General features: G+C 35.5%; 4 protein-coding genes across 5 annotated transcripts; 2 read left to right on the top strand and 2 right to left on the bottom strand.

Annotated features, from left to right (window-relative positions):
• Positions 1–2,713: 2,713 nt before the first annotated feature.
• Positions 2,714–4,900, top strand: LOC106331978 (TBC1 domain family member 2B-like). Its single transcript, XM_013770420.1, has 4 exons — positions 2,714–3,504; positions 4,123–4,239; positions 4,318–4,496; positions 4,583–4,900. The coding sequence occupies exons 1-4, from the start codon at positions 3,013–3,015 to the stop codon at positions 4,863–4,865; spliced, it is 1,071 nt and encodes a 356-aa protein (XP_013625874.1). The 5' UTR covers positions 2,714–3,012; the 3' UTR covers positions 4,866–4,900.
• Positions 4,901–6,656: 1,756 nt separating this feature from the next.
• Positions 6,657–8,037, bottom strand: LOC106328594 (F-box protein At3g07870). The gene has a single exon (XM_013767070.1). It carries the CDS (start codon positions 7,923–7,925, stop codon positions 6,696–6,698), a length of 1,230 nt encoding a protein of 409 aa, XP_013622524.1. The 5' UTR covers positions 7,926–8,037; the 3' UTR covers positions 6,657–6,695.
• Positions 8,038–10,465: 2,428 nt separating this feature from the next.
• Positions 10,466–11,748, bottom strand: LOC106332031 (U11/U12 small nuclear ribonucleoprotein 25 kDa protein). Of its 2 annotated transcripts, XM_013770485.1 has the most exons (5): positions 11,511–11,748; positions 11,315–11,420; positions 11,130–11,229; positions 10,917–11,022; positions 10,466–10,565 (listed from the first exon to the last, which is right to left on the bottom strand). In XM_013770485.1, exons 1-4 carry the CDS (start codon positions 11,719–11,721, stop codon positions 10,927–10,929), a joined length of 513 nt encoding a protein of 170 aa, XP_013625939.1. In that variant the 5' UTR covers positions 11,722–11,748; the 3' UTR covers positions 10,466–10,565; positions 10,917–10,926. The 2 variants fall into 2 exon arrangements, with proteins under 2 accessions (XP_013625939.1, XP_013625938.1); XM_013770484.1 differs by having other exon boundaries at positions 10,466–11,022.
• Positions 11,749–12,677: 929 nt separating this feature from the next.
• LOC106330166 (ATPase family AAA domain-containing protein 1-like) lies at positions 12,678–13,414 on the top strand. The gene is made up of 3 exons (XM_013768698.1): positions 12,678–12,732; positions 12,834–13,048; positions 13,199–13,414. Exons 1-3 carry the CDS (start codon positions 12,678–12,680, stop codon positions 13,412–13,414), a joined length of 486 nt encoding a protein of 161 aa, XP_013624152.1.
• The last annotated feature ends 3,378 nt before the right edge of the window (positions 13,415–16,792 follow it).

Here is a 16,792-nt window from a genome sequence, read left to right as displayed (position 1 = left end):
GTTAAAAGAGTATATTGATGATAATCTTTTGTCTTACAAACCGTATGCGCAAAGAAAAAGAAAAGCTTTAAATAGAGGAAATGGATTTTGATTATTGCAAATACACTCAGGAGTCAGGGACAGGATACTTTGTAACATTTCTTACAGCTGTGCTTATCCTTTGTGACCCTGTAAAATTAATTTTCAATACCTTTTCCTTGTTTTAAGAATGTGCAAGTAAAACACCCACTGAAATTGACCTTTGAAACCAATAGAAACCTAAGAGTGTACATGTATCGTGTCCCCAAGGTTCCTCCCTCCGTGAGATGCCATAAACACATCACTCGCCTTACACACTATATAGACGATAACTACCGTTATCAAAGCTCGTTTTGTGTTGAGTTCAAGGAGAACGCAATATCGCGTTTGTTGTATAGATGTGGGAGTTCACTTGTTAACAAACCGGATCAGTGTGGTGTTTGATGAGTTGGGTGGAGAAAACAGTTGTTATAGGTCCAAGAGTCTTGCGTCTGATCCAGTGGAAAAATGCTCATTACAACGACATAACATATGCCTTCAAATTACAACGATACAATAACAAACATATCAAGTTGCTCTATCTTTCTTGAGTTGCTCTATCTTTCTTCAATATGGTCAAGAGACATGAGATGAACGGGACTTTGCATTTCATTCCGAGGCTTGATATACCAAAGAAAAAACATATTATATTGTTGGAACGAATTGGTAGGGGATTAAAAATGGTTAGAGTTTGAAACGCAAAGTTATGAATGGTTAGTGGAGTCGTGGACTCACGTATCTTGTAAGCAAATCTGATGATAATTAAAAAAAAAACTAGTACTTATGAGATACCATATTTTATCCACCGATGGGAGAATATATAATCCTCCAGTCATCTATATTAAACTTCAAAAATGTACATGTCATTATCATATGAACGAACGCCTTGATTGTATTCAATGTATATACATAGTAGCTACATAACACTTCAGCACGTTTTTAGCCGTCTTAAGTTTGAAAAATTGTTAATAATCAAAGCAAATTTTAAAGTTGTTTAAACGCATGCATTGCTCTAACTTCAAATTTTGAATCTGTGGAATACAAAACCATTAACACCATAAAGTAATATATACGACTGTTTATAATAGTGTTTGTGGACCTTCATCGACTCGAGGATAAGATAACCTCTCCCTCTCATACATCTCTTCTCGACAACACCGATAGACACGGGACTCAACTAAAAGCTCCTCTGGATTTTTCATGTTGTATTATCTTTTTTTTTTTGTGCACAACAATTTCATTAAATTTAAAGGTGGTTACACTCCATAAAGGATATATTGTTCCAGAAACGGACATCATAAAAACTAAGAGACAACCACATTGATGCTACAACATAGAAGAGAATACATCTGGATAGGATCAGAGGAAATACACAGCAGTATACCAATTCCTGTGAGGTGAATAGGGAGGCAAGGCCACAAGCATCTGAGAACATGTTCAGAGATCTAGAACCACTGTCTGAAGCTGTAGACAAAACACAAGCAGCCACCACATCTTCAACTAAAGAAATCCAGTCCTCGAGACTTCGATATATTGAGATTTGGAGGATAGCAGATTTGGAATCAACTTTCTTTAAACCCAAAACCATTGAATGGTCAATAAACGCTCGCAAGGCTAAAGCCAATGAGCTTTTCAAGACTCGCTCCATAAAGGAGGAGAGTAGTACCGGTTTGGACACCGGAAACGGTTCACCTCTCATATAGAGGGAAAGTGGAGGCGTGAAGATCTCTTCCAAAAGAGATGATGGTAGTAGTGATCTCTCCCGAAGGGAGGAAAGTAAAATTTGGCTCTCCCAAAAGGAGGTCAATGAAGGAACAATATTCTTTTTACCGAAGGAAGAACCAGAACACCAAACGCAAGCTAATGATTCCCGATCATAGAGCGAATCAAATAATAAGCCAAGGCCCACTAAGAAAATTTCAATGCAAAAGCCCATAACACAAAGATAATAGTAAGTGAAGCCCACTAGGCCCATTAGGGTTACCATGGAGTTGTCTGGGAATAAGCCGTCGCCGGGAAGAACATGGAGGGAGACGGTGGAGCAGCTCTGAGACAAGTCTGAGGAGATCCGTAAAACTGAAGCGCTCGATTCCAGAAGATGACTGTCCCAGCCTTGTATGAATCTTCTTATCACTGGTATATGGGTCAGAGAAATCGTAACAGAGGAGTCTGATTCGAGAGCTGCTACTGCATAGGAACATCGACAATGGGTGGTAGATATGGTGGAAGATCTTCGGGAGTTTCCCGAGAAAATATCAGATCCGGTGGTATAAAGCCGACATACTGAAGAGGCACGAGCCTCCATGGCAGACGACCACCTCAAGGCCGGAAAAGAGAGATAGCAGCGACCAGTCCGCTTCAGACGTAGAAACACATGTAGATCTGACTGGCGCTCTAAAACCAGAGTAAACACAAAAAGAAGAGAAACAATTGTGCGAGAAAACAAAGTGGGAAGCAAAAAGAAAGAGAGGAAATGAGAAGAACAAAGGGAAAGGAGACAGGAGGCGACGCCAGCGAGCATATGTTCCACCGGCGTCGGAAGATGATAGAACGTTAGGTCTTCGATAACCGTGTCAGGGAGAAAAAGATTTTTATATGGTCATACTAGACGGTAGATTGTTGTATTATCTTTTATTTTCCATTTTTAGTGTCATCGTTAATCACAAGAGGGTGGTGGGGGAAAATCATTTGTTCTTGGTTTCTTTTTTGCTTCTGAATTTTTTAATTCACAAAAATTTATTTGACTGCGTAAAAAGATTAGAGAGAGAGATAACGTTTGCAGAACGTGACAACATTAAAATATTGAAAAATTACAACATTTAATTAAAATTTAATCCAATAAAGGAGAGCTTCCTTTACATTCCCTCTGTACCATCCTCTGTTTCTTTTTCTCTTTCTTGACATGTTCGTGATTGGTCCGAAACTGACTCCAAAAAAATCAGACAAGACCCCACGATGTTCGGGATCCAAAGCAAAAGAGACTTAACAACCGAGCTCCAATCCCAAATCCCGATCCTCCGCCCCAGCATCCACGCCCGACGAGCCAACATCGTCGTCAAGTTCCAAGACCTATACGGCTTCACCGTAGAAGGAAACGTCGACGACGTCAACGTCCTAAACGAAGTCAGAGAGAAAGTGAGGAACCAGGGGCGTGTCTGGTGGGCTCTCGAAGCTAGCAAGGGAGCTAACTGGTATCTCCAGCCGGATATTCTGTTGACCGGAGACGGTATCGTGTCGAAGACGTCTCTGAAGATCTCGGCTTTGAGTAATGCGATTACGCTGAAGAGGCTGATCAGGAAAGGGATACCTCCCGTGCTGAGGCCTAAGGTTTGGTTCTCTCTCTCCGGTGCTGCTAAGAAGAAGTCTACTGTTCCGGAGAGTTATTATGGTGATTTGACTAAGGCTGTTGATGGGATGGTCACGCCTGCCACGCGGCAGATTGATCATGTGAGTTTTGGTCTTTTATCTGAAGTCTCAATTCTTTCTAGGCAAATTAATAGGATACTACTACTGTGTGATATGGTCATGGAAGACTACTTCATGTGTTATGGCTATGAATAGTTGATTGTCACCCTCTCTGATCTTGACATTATGCCTCTGAGGAACTGTTTTGAGGGTTTTAGGATTTGATGATGGCTTCAGGAAAAGGAAACCAACAAGTGCTTTTTCATTTCCATATATTCTTGGTTGTTCTAGATCCGACAGTGTTCTAAAAATTGGTCTAGATGGCTCCTATGCGTCTGCATAGTTGGCAAATTGGAATCAAAACAAAATGATTTTTTTTCAAAAATCGGTCTGGGTGCTAAAAAAAAATCGGTATCCCACATAATCATTTAATTTCATATAAAGTGCTTAAATACCGCCTAGCAATTTCTTGAACATTGAGATTCATTCTTGTTCATGTAACTTATAGGTAGAGTCTTTTATGCTGCTATGTTACTGTTTGATTAATGGTGTCATTCGAGATTATGTGATATGATAAATTGATTACTTTATCTTTGAGTGCAACCTCCTCGGATTTTTTTCATGATTTGCCTTTGACATTTGTGTATTTACTTTTTGTAGGATCTGCCACGGACTTTCCCAGGCCATCCATGGTTGGACACTCCAGAGGGTCATGCTGCTCTAAGGCGTGTGCTTGTTGGGTATTCATTTCGAGATTCTGATGTTGGCTACTGTCAGGTACACACACTATATCCTTCCCCCATCTCCTTTGTCTTTATTCGAATAAGTTTTGTAATCTTAATCATTTTGTTGCAGGGACTAAACTATGTTGCAGCGTTACTGTTACTTGTCATGAAGACAGAAGAAGACGCCTTCTGGATGCTAGCAGTTCTTTTGGAAAACGTATTAGTCCGTGACTGCTACACAACCAACTTGTCTGGTTGCCATGTTGAGCAACGTGTTTTCAAAGATTTGCTCTCCCAAAAGTGTCCTCGGTATGTCCTTCTTGGTTCTTGATCAAATTGTGTTTGGTTATCTTGCTGTTTTGATCAAGAAAACACATTACATTTTTTTTTTGCAGAATAGCTACTCATCTTGACGATATGGGCTTTGATGTTTCCCTTGTAGCCACAGAGTGGTTTCTATGCCTTTTTTCTAAAAGCTTGCCTTCCGAGGTTCTTTTTTTTAAAAAAAAAACACTACATTGGATACTTGTTCCACGCGCAGAGGAGACGAGCCTCGAGCCACGACACGACCAATCTCTCTCTCTGTTATGTTTTTTTAATACTTCTTGTTGTTTGGATATTTGGATTATATTATTCGTCCGAGTTAGTGTGCTTAACCAATGTACTGGTTTATATTAGCCGGTTTCTTCCGGTTTGATATTGAAAACTAATGACACGAGACAAAAATACTAGTGTCGATGCAGCGCAAACCTATTTGATTCATTCAATTTTTTTTTTGGACCATGTGAGTTGACAGATGATGTATCCAAATATAGATTGTCACTTTCAATTTTGATGTTCTTACTATTTATGATACGCACATTCGTCGTATATTAACCTAACAAATTTTCAAACATTTCTCACTATCTCACTATCTCTAGCTACTACGAAGCTGAAACCATGCATGCAATAGTTATAGACTATGCCTTTTTCAGAATCATATGCTAGTTGCTTGGATAAGTTGTCACTTAGTCAGGCAATATGTATGCTAGATAAAAGCATTAACATTTAACAAGGTGCATGTTCATTTTATTCGAGCATGGAATTTTCCGCCAAAAGGGTATAATCAACGGCTGTTTTAAATTCTGAGTATGAAATTTTTAGAAATGGGAAAAATCATAACATACATACTCTAGAGTCTAGCAAGTGGTACCAGTGACGGTGAGCAAGAAAAATGGCCACTGTGGCCTTTTGGAGATCACCGGCCTTCCACATGCACTAGCTAAGTCGACGTATCTTTAGTATACGTGAACGTGATTGTTGGCAAGCCTTTTTCTGTTGTCGTTTTTCATATGTTGGTAGATTAACTTAGGCATAGTAAAATGATGGTAGCCTGTAACATATACTCCAATATTTTAAAAATCGAAAATGATTTATGTTTATCCAACGGTAATCATTTCCTCATGATCTTTAAAAAAAGTCACGATGTGCAAATTATTTTCGGTCGTTGACATTGATTCATTTTAATTAAGTTATACATCATCCGAAAAATAATAATACTACGTAATAATTCCGAAATAATGAAGACTTCAATTTCTTCAAAGAAAGTTCTAGATTTTTTTTTCTTATAAAATATGATGTTTAGATCTTAAGATGATGTATGGAGTTTTTATTTTATTTTCAGACGGCAAGGAATCTTTCCACATGGGTTTAATATTTAGATCGAGAATCACTATAGTTATCTATATTTATATGCACAGAATTTTCTTTTCATTGAATTATATGATTTGCGTCATTTGCGAAAGCTTCTTTTGTATGAGAGTTCTTTAAATTTTGCTTTATCGTTGTGCCTTTATTTTCTTGTTGTGAACTCCATGGATCTAAGTAAATGCTACGAGATTCTTTTCATGGATGGCTCATGGCTTACTGATCCAGCATACAAATTTTATGATTGTACTGTATTAGATAATATATAGTAAAAGTTTATTGAACAAACACAAAAAATTAAGACATAACAGAATGGACGGCGGTTACAAGTCGTGAAAAATGAGGCTCTCGTGGCTGTGGTGGAACGTTAGTTAACCTCAATTAACCATTTCTGCAACTAATGTTACATAGTTAGTTCTTTCTGTACACATTCTCATATATTTGTTTCTCACATGCATGTTTATGAATTGCATATTTTGGTTTAACAATTGTATACTCTTTGTTTCATTCAAATATATCGCAGTAAATTTAGTAAAATATCATATAGTAAAGGCCATGCTGTGATGAAAATTGACAGAATAAAAAGCCATAAAACTGAATGGCACAAATATCTTCATATATATTTACCAGTAGATTTATGAAACCATATCTACATGAAACCACCAAAAAACATGAAAAAACCAACAAATACATTCACCAGAAACGAAGCAATAACTTGGAAGGATGAAAGAAGATGACTCAATAATTTACAACATTATTTAAGACTATAAATGGAATATTATATGACAATAAAAATGAAGAATTTTCTTTTTAAAAAAGGTTTCATAAATCAAGTGGTGTATCAAGCCAAGATAATGTTCCAACATGAACAACAGTGTGAAACCAATTAGGCATACCTTGAACAACAAGATCTTTAAACTTACCCAATTTTGGATCATAAGACACAAGAACCCTACTCTTATACTCCAACAAGATCTCTCCATTCTCCAACACACACAAAACCCTAACCACTTTACCATTCTCAGCGTTCTTCCAAATCCACATTGGTCGGTCCGAACTCTGCTTTAGCCCCTTCGGCACGTAAGTCCCAATGCTATACTCTTTGCCCCAAGACTCCTTAACCCCATAGCTCTTCATAACCCATATATCTAACTTCCCATAGTTTCCATAAACAACGGCACTAAGACACCCTTTAAGGTTCACTAGCCTATGGTTAATCCGGTTTAGCCCACCGCAATCCGGTTTAGGTATCTCTCTAAACTCCTCATCTTCAAGATCAAATGATACAAACTTACGATCGGGCACGTGCCTACGAGGTCTTGTAACAAAATGTAACCTCCCGTTGACCAAAGCCTCCGTGGGACGTTTCATAAACTTGTAAGGAGCTTTCCCTAAGCTTCTCCAAGATAAAGATTGGTCTCTTCTTGTTGGCAACGTTAAGACCTGAACCTCTGATTGCTTGTACTGGATCCGACCACGACCTCGGTAGATACTACTACTACCTCTGAAGTAAACTATCTTTACAACTTTGTACTCCTTTGTCTTTTGATGGAACCCGAAGCCGAACACGAGTTCTTGATCATGGTACTTGTTGGAACATTCAGGAAGCTCTAAGGAGTTTGTGGTGAAAGGGTTGTAGAGGTAGAGAGAGTCGTTGTAAAGAGAATCAGACAAACAGAGCAAACCGTTACAAGAACCTACCACGTCGAACTCAGGCATGGAAGATGCGAATCTTAAGGTGAATTTCTTGGTCTTGATACGTTTCTCTTCTTCAGACAAGTCCAAGAAGTGGAGGCCGTTGCGTATTGGCGAATCGCAGTGAAGGAGAAGACATGGCTTCTTGTCGGAAGAACAAGAAGAAGAGACAAGACCGTGTTGTGTCGTCAAAATGGATCTCCAAGATCTGCAAACGAACATGAGTTTAGCTAAGGAGGAGATGGGAAGGCGAGAGAATATGTCGGTGAGGATATCTCCGGGAAGGGATTCTAAAAGTCCTCCACCGTCGTCCACGGTGGTGATCTTTCTCTTCTTGAAACTGTTCTCTTGAGCCATGGATGAAGAAGAGAAACAGAAGCAAGATGTTTGATATATTGAGATGAAGAGAGAGAGAGAGGAGAAGATGGTGATGAGGAAACTAAGGAGGGGTTACGTTGAATGGGCATCACATAATAATAATAATTCTATCGTGGAAAAAGTTTAAAATTTTGTAGACCGTAGGATGAGATTTGGAGTTACGGATTGTCAAAAGAGAATAAAGAAAACGAAGAAGAAAACAAAAGGGAGGAGGGGGAAAGTGTGATGATGATGACAGAGCAACACTTACGTTTTTTTTTTTAAATTAGGTTTACTTTAAAGACTTTAATAATAAGAACAAAAACTGAAGTTGCCAACTCATGCAGAAGTCCTCTCTTTTGCATCTCTCTTTCCTTTTACTTTTTATCATCTAACTTTTAAAAAAAAAGGTCCAACAGTAAATCGAATTGTTTACTGGTCACACTTTTTTATTTAATAGATTTGTATTTCAGTTTCTAGTTTAGTGTTTTTTCTTTAAAACGTTGAGATATGAAAATACACAAGTCTTAATTGGAGTTGGAGAGTTTGTGTGTGATGTAGATATCAGATTCATGTTGGACTTTTCTCTTTCGGTTAATATAATAAACATTTTGTGGATTTTATATAAGTTAAATAATGGGTGAGATAAGCATTTAGATTAAAACGATTTGTTGAGACATAGATATTAAAATATGTATATTTAAATTGCTGGGTTTTGGTCATATATAATCAGCGTGTAAACATATGTTAGATGAAGAGTTTGGATCAAGAGATTTTTTATACATTGAAAGATAGTTTATAATTACAGTTTTATCTCCACAGTGATTTGTAGTTGTCTACGCTTGGATTGTATAATGTCGATCTGTTGATTTGAATCAGAAATGTTCCAAGATCACCTAAACGTTAATTAGAGCAATAACTTTGGTAATCTTTCAAATGAATTTTCCATCAGATAGTTATATACATATTTAATATTCAAATGTGAATACATGATTTTATTAATAATTTATTGATGAATCTTTAAAAAACCTGAGAAATTCACACTTGGGTTTTTTATTTGAGAAACTTTTGTGTGAGAATAACTAGAATTTCCAAAAAAAAGAAGTCATTCACTAGAAAAGAAAAAGAAAAAGAAAAAGAAAATCAAAATGTTTCTCAAGCTTTTAGAAATTCACCACTAAATACAATAAATTTTGTGTTCGCACTTCATACATCAAATATTAATATTTGATAAGAAAGTCTTTTAATTTCCCTTAACATCCAATAATTATGCCCTTAATACATCAACCAATGGTTACTAAGACAAGTTCCTAACAAGATGGTGTAGAATCACAATTAGAAAGTGAAATGTGTGTTTAAATAATCTTCCCTCGGTTTCATTATACACCAAGTTTAACACTCAATGAGTTTAACATATTTAAGATAGTTTCATGACTATATATTTTGGTAGTGTTAGTTAAATAATTGTTGCTTTTCTAATCAAGGATAGAGAAATAAGAAAGTAAAAACGAAATGGTGGGTGGGGGCAGTTGTGCCGTGAGTGTTCTTCAAAGGCTATAAAGTAAGATTTAACAAGAGGTGCACAAGTTTCCCACCACTTTGGTTTTTCCAAACACTTAATATGATGTAGTATCGGAGAATTGATATCCGTAGGCCCCGAAATAATATGATGTCTTTAGGCTGTAATTATATGATGTAGCACCTCTTGTTGTCTTTAGGCTGTAATTATATGATGTAGCATCGGAGAATTGATATCCGTAGGCCCCGAATATGTTTCTTCGTTTTAAAATTTACGCAATTCAAGACAAGATGTCTATTCTTAATGTGTTGACTTTGAGAGGAACTTTTAATCTTTTTTACTAGAATCAAATTCGCCATCATCAATTCCGTGATTGACCTAGGTTCTTATTGTTACTATTGTTTATGGTGCATCACAGCCTATGGTTCGGTGCATAGAGAATTTACTAAAGAATTTACTAAGAGTGGTCCGGACATACCATATATGTATGTGTTAATGTGTAGAATATAAAGTATGACACATGATTTAAATGTTTACGTTTTAGTTTTCAACCCTAGTTTTTAGAGATCTTGCTGTGTATAAACATGACCAAATCTTAACACATTTCAGTAAAACATTAGCCTTAACTTTCAATTTTTTTTAGAAATTATATACATAAATATAAACCTTTAAATTATGAAAAAGAGATTACTAAATTTTTTATTAAATGTTTGGGATCTAAAGATGCGACATCATGATCAATCATCCAGTAGCTGAGTAAAACTACCCTGTAATACACAATGTGCCCAACAATAACCCGGATTGTTTACCAATATAACAATTTATGATCTGTTATTACTTAACCGGATTAGTAATGAAAATAACACCATTTAAAACTCTGTTATGCACACTGAGAACAATAATCTACAGCTTATACATAGAGTTTTACACTGAACATGACTATTATCAGCTAAACCGATTCCCACACACTCTAATAAAGATCAATCCCACGACCATACGGTTTTCTAGATTATCAGTTGGCTTGTTTTCTTTACTCTGCTTGTTTATGCAGAGCATGCTGGTGCATCATCAGGCTCAATAGTCACTGAATGTGTTCTGATCAGAATCCACCAACTGTACAACTAATATAGCAATCAAAGTAATTATGATAAATAATAATAAAATGGAAAGACGTAGCCTAGTTCAATGTCACAGAATCTCAAGAAGAAACACGTAAAGAAGGAATAAATGCTCATTCTAATGGGCGGCGAAGAAACCCTCAGAAGTTGCCAAGAATCTACAGCAATGGTTCCTCTAAAACCTCCATGGTAAGTTTACCCAAGAGGGAGCCCCATTTTCTCACCGTTCAAGATTACTAAAACTTTCATCACCGGGAATCTTTACATTGAAACCAAAATTGCTTTTGAGATGGTAACTAATGAGTTTTTAGTTCAAGTGCTGAATGACATAACTATGTTTGGTCGAAAATCTACCGAGACTTATCTAACAAGTCTTGTGGAGTGAACGAAAGAGACGATGCTTTTTCCTCTTAGAGTGTCTTCCCGGACCCTTCTTCATCACATATGGAACAAAGGCAATCTGTACTCACGATGACCAAATCAAAACAAAGTTAAAGACAAGTACATAGTACAACAACAGAGCCAGATTAACACTTGTCGAAAAGACAATGGGACTACAGTGCGAACCTGAGAATTGTTCCGGACTCCGACATCCTGAAGAACTACGTCATCATCAAGCAACTTCTCGTTATTACACGAAAGACAGAAGTTTGACCATACATGCTTCCTGCACATTCCCAAAACACAACTCTAGTAATAACAAAAAGGTTTCTCTTTTCCGACAAGATAAAAAAAGTGAGAGAAGCTTTTACCAAGAGATGTGGCGATGACCCATGTTCGCTTGCTCCATCTCATTAACTTTCTTCTTGATCAAAAGCTTCAGATCCTTCAAAGTAGCTGAATTCATGACCGCCACATCTGCCAATAAAGAACAAACGTAAATGTAAATCTACAATGCACACCACTTGTTCGACGAAATGCTTATATGAAGTGTATATATATATTTACCCAAGGAAGAGCCGTCGAGCTTGACGATGGAGAGTCGCATAGCGCTTCCCTTTTCAAGGCTGACGAGAGTGACGACATCTGAAAGTGTTGGATTCTTGGGAACGTCGGCTAGAATCGGGTCGGCGAGTAGTTGAGAGAGCAACGATTTCAGCTTCTCTCGCTTCGTCTCAACGTCGTAATCTCCGGTTCCGACAATATCGCCGCTCTCCATTGTGGTGACTTTTCTCTTTCTTTTAGGGTTTCTCTTATACAAGTCTAGAATCAAATTGTTTAGCCATGATAAGCCCATTAGTAAATTTTCACGTTATGGGCCGAGTTAACTTCTCCATTTCCCCGATATTCATCGATTTATTTATTTATTTATTTATTTATATATATATACACCAGAAAATTTTACTTATACATTTTTTTGGATACCACTGATCAAGTATACCACCAATCAAGAGACATATTCACAAATACCACATTCATTAATGTGTAAAAGACTATACTATACACTCACCTAATTTCAACACAACTTCTTCTCTCTCTCCCCATCGAGATCCATCATCTCTCTCATCCGTCGAAATCCATCGCCTCTCTCCAACGAGATCCGTCGTCTCTCTCAAGCAGCCGGCGGCAGAAGGATTTCAGAGAACCGATATTCAAAAGCTCCAAAATTCTCGCGATGGCGTTGCTCGCGACGGCAACGAGATAAGTTCTTCTCTCTCATGTGTCACGATGTCTCTCTGGAAAGATCATCCGGTGATGACGAGTTCGAGATCATCTCTCTCAGGCGACAAGAGCAATCACACTACACGATTCAAAATGTCAGCTCCTCTTCCAAATTCTCAACAAGTATGTTTCCAATTTGGGTATTTTTTGTTTGTTCCAAGTTATTTTTTATTTTCTTCTTTTTATTATCAAAAAATGAAAGATGGTTGGTTCAGAAATTGTCATTTCCCTAGTTAGATTTAAGAGAAAGAGTATCGATAGCCAATATTGAGTTTTCGAAAAATTGTAACCCTTTATAAATCTGGGTTTAAGTAATTTTAAGATGTGTGAACTCGAGAAGTTTTGCTTGTATTATCCTATATTATCTGTAAGATTGTTGTTGAAATACATGAACATTAAACTGTTGCTTATATTATCCTATATCACCAGCCCTGTTCAATAGATCATGAAGCCATGGCAAACATGAAGACTGAGTTTATGGCTTTATGGGATAAATTTTCTACTGATCGTAAGTTGAATCCTTCACCTTTCAGCCCACTCTAGTGCAGTCTAGAGCATGCTCTACTTGGATACAGTAGTTTTTAAATGACTATAATGGTTGCTTTGTAGCAAATGCGAGGGTGATGGTACTTGCTGCAACAAACAGACCATCAGAGCTTGATGAAGCAATAATGAGGCGTCTTCCTCAAGCCTTTGAGATTGGAATGCCTGAACGTAAGGAGAGAGCTGAGATATTGAAAGTGACGCTGAAAGGAGAGAGGGTGGAGCCCTATATTGACTGCGAAGGCTACACCGGATCAGACATCTTTGAGCTGTGCAAGAAAGCAACGTACTTCCCAATCAGAGAAATCCTAGAGGAAGAGAGAAAATGGAGACCATGTCCTCTAAGTTTCATATGAAAATGTTCAATGCTGTTGCATTCACCAAATTTGCAAGTGTTGATGTTGTGAGTTGCTATCATTTTTGTTTATCAGATACCTAGGCCATTGTCACAGTTGGATTTGGAGAAAGTTCTTGCTACGGCGAAGAAGACGCAAGTTGCAGCAGGCGAGTACTGTGGATTGAGATGGTCAAGGGAACCAGATGAGGTGGAAGCAGCTATAAGTGGATTCTCGAAGCTACTGGTCTCTCAGTTCATTAACCTTCATCAGTCTGGTTCTCAGGATAAAACTATTCATGTATGTTTATAAAGGTTTATAAAACCAGTCATATGGATATATGAAATAGTTTTGTATATAAATCATTTATAAGAGTTTATAAAACCATTTATGAACCATTTATAAATTTTTTAAGAGCTTATAAAACCATTTATGAACCATTTATAAATTTTTTAAGAGCTTATAAAACCATTTATGAACCATTTATAAATTTTTTAAGAGCTTATAAAACCATTTATGAACCATTTATAAATTTTTTAAGAGCTTATAAAACCATTTATGAACCATTTATAAATTTTTTAAGAGCTTATAAAACCTTGTATCAACCATCTACAAAGTTTATATAACACATATAAATATTTATATAACTATTTATATAGGTTTATAAAACTATTTAAAAGGGTCTATATTTAGATCATGTTAAATGTAACTGCCAAAGCAAAGATAAACATAACAACTTGCATTTTTCTCTGAAACCACAAGATATTCACCAAATTAACCAACTTTCCACCATTTCTTTGCTAATTAAAGAACATCATTCTTTTACAGTTTCTTTTATAAGGCCTTGTAAAAAGGTATAATTGAGCATTGAGATGATTGAGCATTGAGAGATACTTGTGTTTCTGAACTTGATCGGTGTGCGTCCATCGTCGTTGTGTCCAGAGAAATAGTAGCTTTGCATATCAGAGTCTTGAAGCTGCTTGAGGACGGGGACATAAGAAGCGTTAAGCCATTTGAAATCCTCAAACTTCTGAACCTCAACAGTGACTCCTCTGAGGTTGTCCATGTTCATAGCAAACCATGACTTCATCGCATTAGTGACAAGATGAAAGACGAATTTCTCAGGGGCCTTGGTGTTGAGAGTAGTGGAGTTAACCACAACCGAAATAGCAACAATGTTATCAGAAAACACACATATTTAGAAATATATTATTAAAGTATAATTCATTTATAAGAGTTTACAAAATCAGTCTATAAGGCTTTATAAGGATTATAAATCATTTATAAATCATTTATGAAGATTTAGAAATCATTTATAAACCTTTATCAATAATAAATCAGTTTATAAACTCTTGTAAATCAATTTATAAAATGTTATGTGTATATAAACTGGTATTTCCTTTGTAAAAATTTAAAAGGTATAGTGTATCATTTATAAACTCTTATAAAAATATACCCATCAATAACAGTTTATAATTATTTATAAGTCTTTATAAATTGGTTAAAATAAATGATTTCCCGTCGTGATCGTTGTTGTCGTCCCCGTCGAGATCCGTCATCATCTCCGCCGAGATCCATCGTCACTCTCTCTCTCACACAGCCAGTGAGAAGAGATTACGAGAATCACTATTAAAACCTCAAAGATGTTGACTCCTCTCCACGATTCATACTGGTATGTTTCTAATTTGTGTATTTTTTTTGTTTGATTCAAGTAATTTTTTTGATTTGTTCTTTCTGTTATCGAAGAAAATCAATGAAGGTAGGTTTTGAACATGTCGATCTAAGGGAAAGAGTTTCGATAGTAAACATTGAATTTTCGAAAAATTATAAACCTTTATAAATCTGGGTTCAAGTAATTTTAGGATTTTCGTTCCTCTGTTATCCAAAAAAAACAAAAGGCTGATTTAGACTTGTTATTTGAATAGTTCTGGTTAGGAGAAATATTTTCGGATAGTGAACATTGCATTTTAAAGAATTATAACCTCTTATAAATATGGGTTTTAGGATACTGTCGATAGTACAACTCAATGCAATACAAGGTTTTATAAATAAAGGTTGTAAACAAGAGTTGATCATATATGTCTATAAAAACATATAAATGTGTGAATTTGAGAAGTCTCGTCTTTTATTATCATATATTCTTTGTAAGGCTGTTATCAAAATACATGAACATTATGATTGGATAAGGTATCTTTAGACCATGATTAAAAGTTAACATCATCTTTTTATTTCGTCTTGCAGTTAGATAGCAATGAATTTTGCACATCTTTGAGATTGCCTCTGAGGATTTATGAAGCTGGAACAGAACCAGTAGACAATCCAAAAGTGATTATCCAATCGGTGTCTTTGTCAATAATGTGAAGTGTTTTATAAAAGATTATAAATGTAGTTTTATAGGGGTTTATAAAATTATAAATTAGAGATTGGTAGAGACTTATAAAATGTTGTTTATTCTTTGTTACATCTTGTGGTTAATATAGTGTTTGGATTCCCTGAGGAATACAAACATTTCGTGAACCCAACACCTCCTGATCTTGATAACATGGATCTTGAGAGTTCAACAAGGATATAAAATGAAGAAAAGCTAATGGGAACAAAGATTTGTGAATTTACATTTTGCAACATATGATATAAGGCAATAACACATGAAAGAAGATAAAAATGAAGAGCAAAGGAAAGATGAAGAGCAAATAAGAGTTTATAAAACAATTTGTAAAGTTTATAATCTATTTATAAAGGTTTATAAATTATTTGTAAAAGTCTCTAATCCATTTATAAAGGTTTATAAAACAATTTATAAAGTCTATAAACCATTTATAACTGTTTATAAAAATGTTATGAAAGTTTATAAACAATTTATAAGGGATATGCATACAATTTATAAGGTTTATTGGTTTACGAATCACTTAGAAAGTCTATTAAATCATTTATAAGAGGCTATAACAATTTATAAATTCTTATAAAAACAATTTGTAAGAGTTTGTAAAATAATCTTTATAAGGATATATAAATAATTAATAAGTGTTTATAAGTACAACTCGACGATTTCAAGTTATTATCAAAAGTACAACTCGACGATTTATAAGTCTTTGGGAAATACCCTAGGATAGCACTAAAAAAGTTTATGTCACAAATATAGACCCTAAGGATCAAAATGACCAAAATGTTTCATTAAAGAGGTAAATATACAATTACACCCCTAGGATTAACTAATCCAAACCTTATGGTTTAGAGTTGAGTAGTGGAGATTTGAGATTGAGATTTAAAATTTTATAAAATAAAAAATAAATATTAAAAAATTTAATTTTTTTTTTATAAAATAGTTTCAAAAAGTATTTTCGAATTAAAAAAAAAATTGAAAAAAATAATCGAAAAAAAAATTTATAAAAAAATTCGAATTTGAAAACATAAAAGGGCTTTTTGTGATCAGATATTTGACTTTTCCTGGACGACTTACGAGTAAGTCGTCTCCAGGAAAAAAAAAATTTCAATATTTTATTAAATATGGACGACTTATCTGTAAGTCGTCTTAGGTTACTTTTGCAATTGGAAAATAAAACTTAAATATTTAACTTTTCCCAGACGATTTACGCGGAAGTCGTCAAGTAAGACGACTTACCTGAAAGTCGTCCGGGATAAGCAAAGTCGTCCAGATTTATTTCCTAGATTATGGTCAAACCTTGCTTATCT

Source organism: Brassica oleracea, chromosome C3 (genome assembly GCF_000695525.1).
Source record: "Brassica oleracea var. oleracea cultivar TO1000 chromosome C3, BOL, whole genome shotgun sequence".
Classification (NCBI taxonomy): domain Eukaryota; kingdom Viridiplantae; phylum Streptophyta; class Magnoliopsida; order Brassicales; family Brassicaceae; genus Brassica; species Brassica oleracea.
The sequence above is the reverse complement of the archived record's forward strand: the minus strand, read 5'-3'. Positions and strand labels throughout refer to the sequence as shown.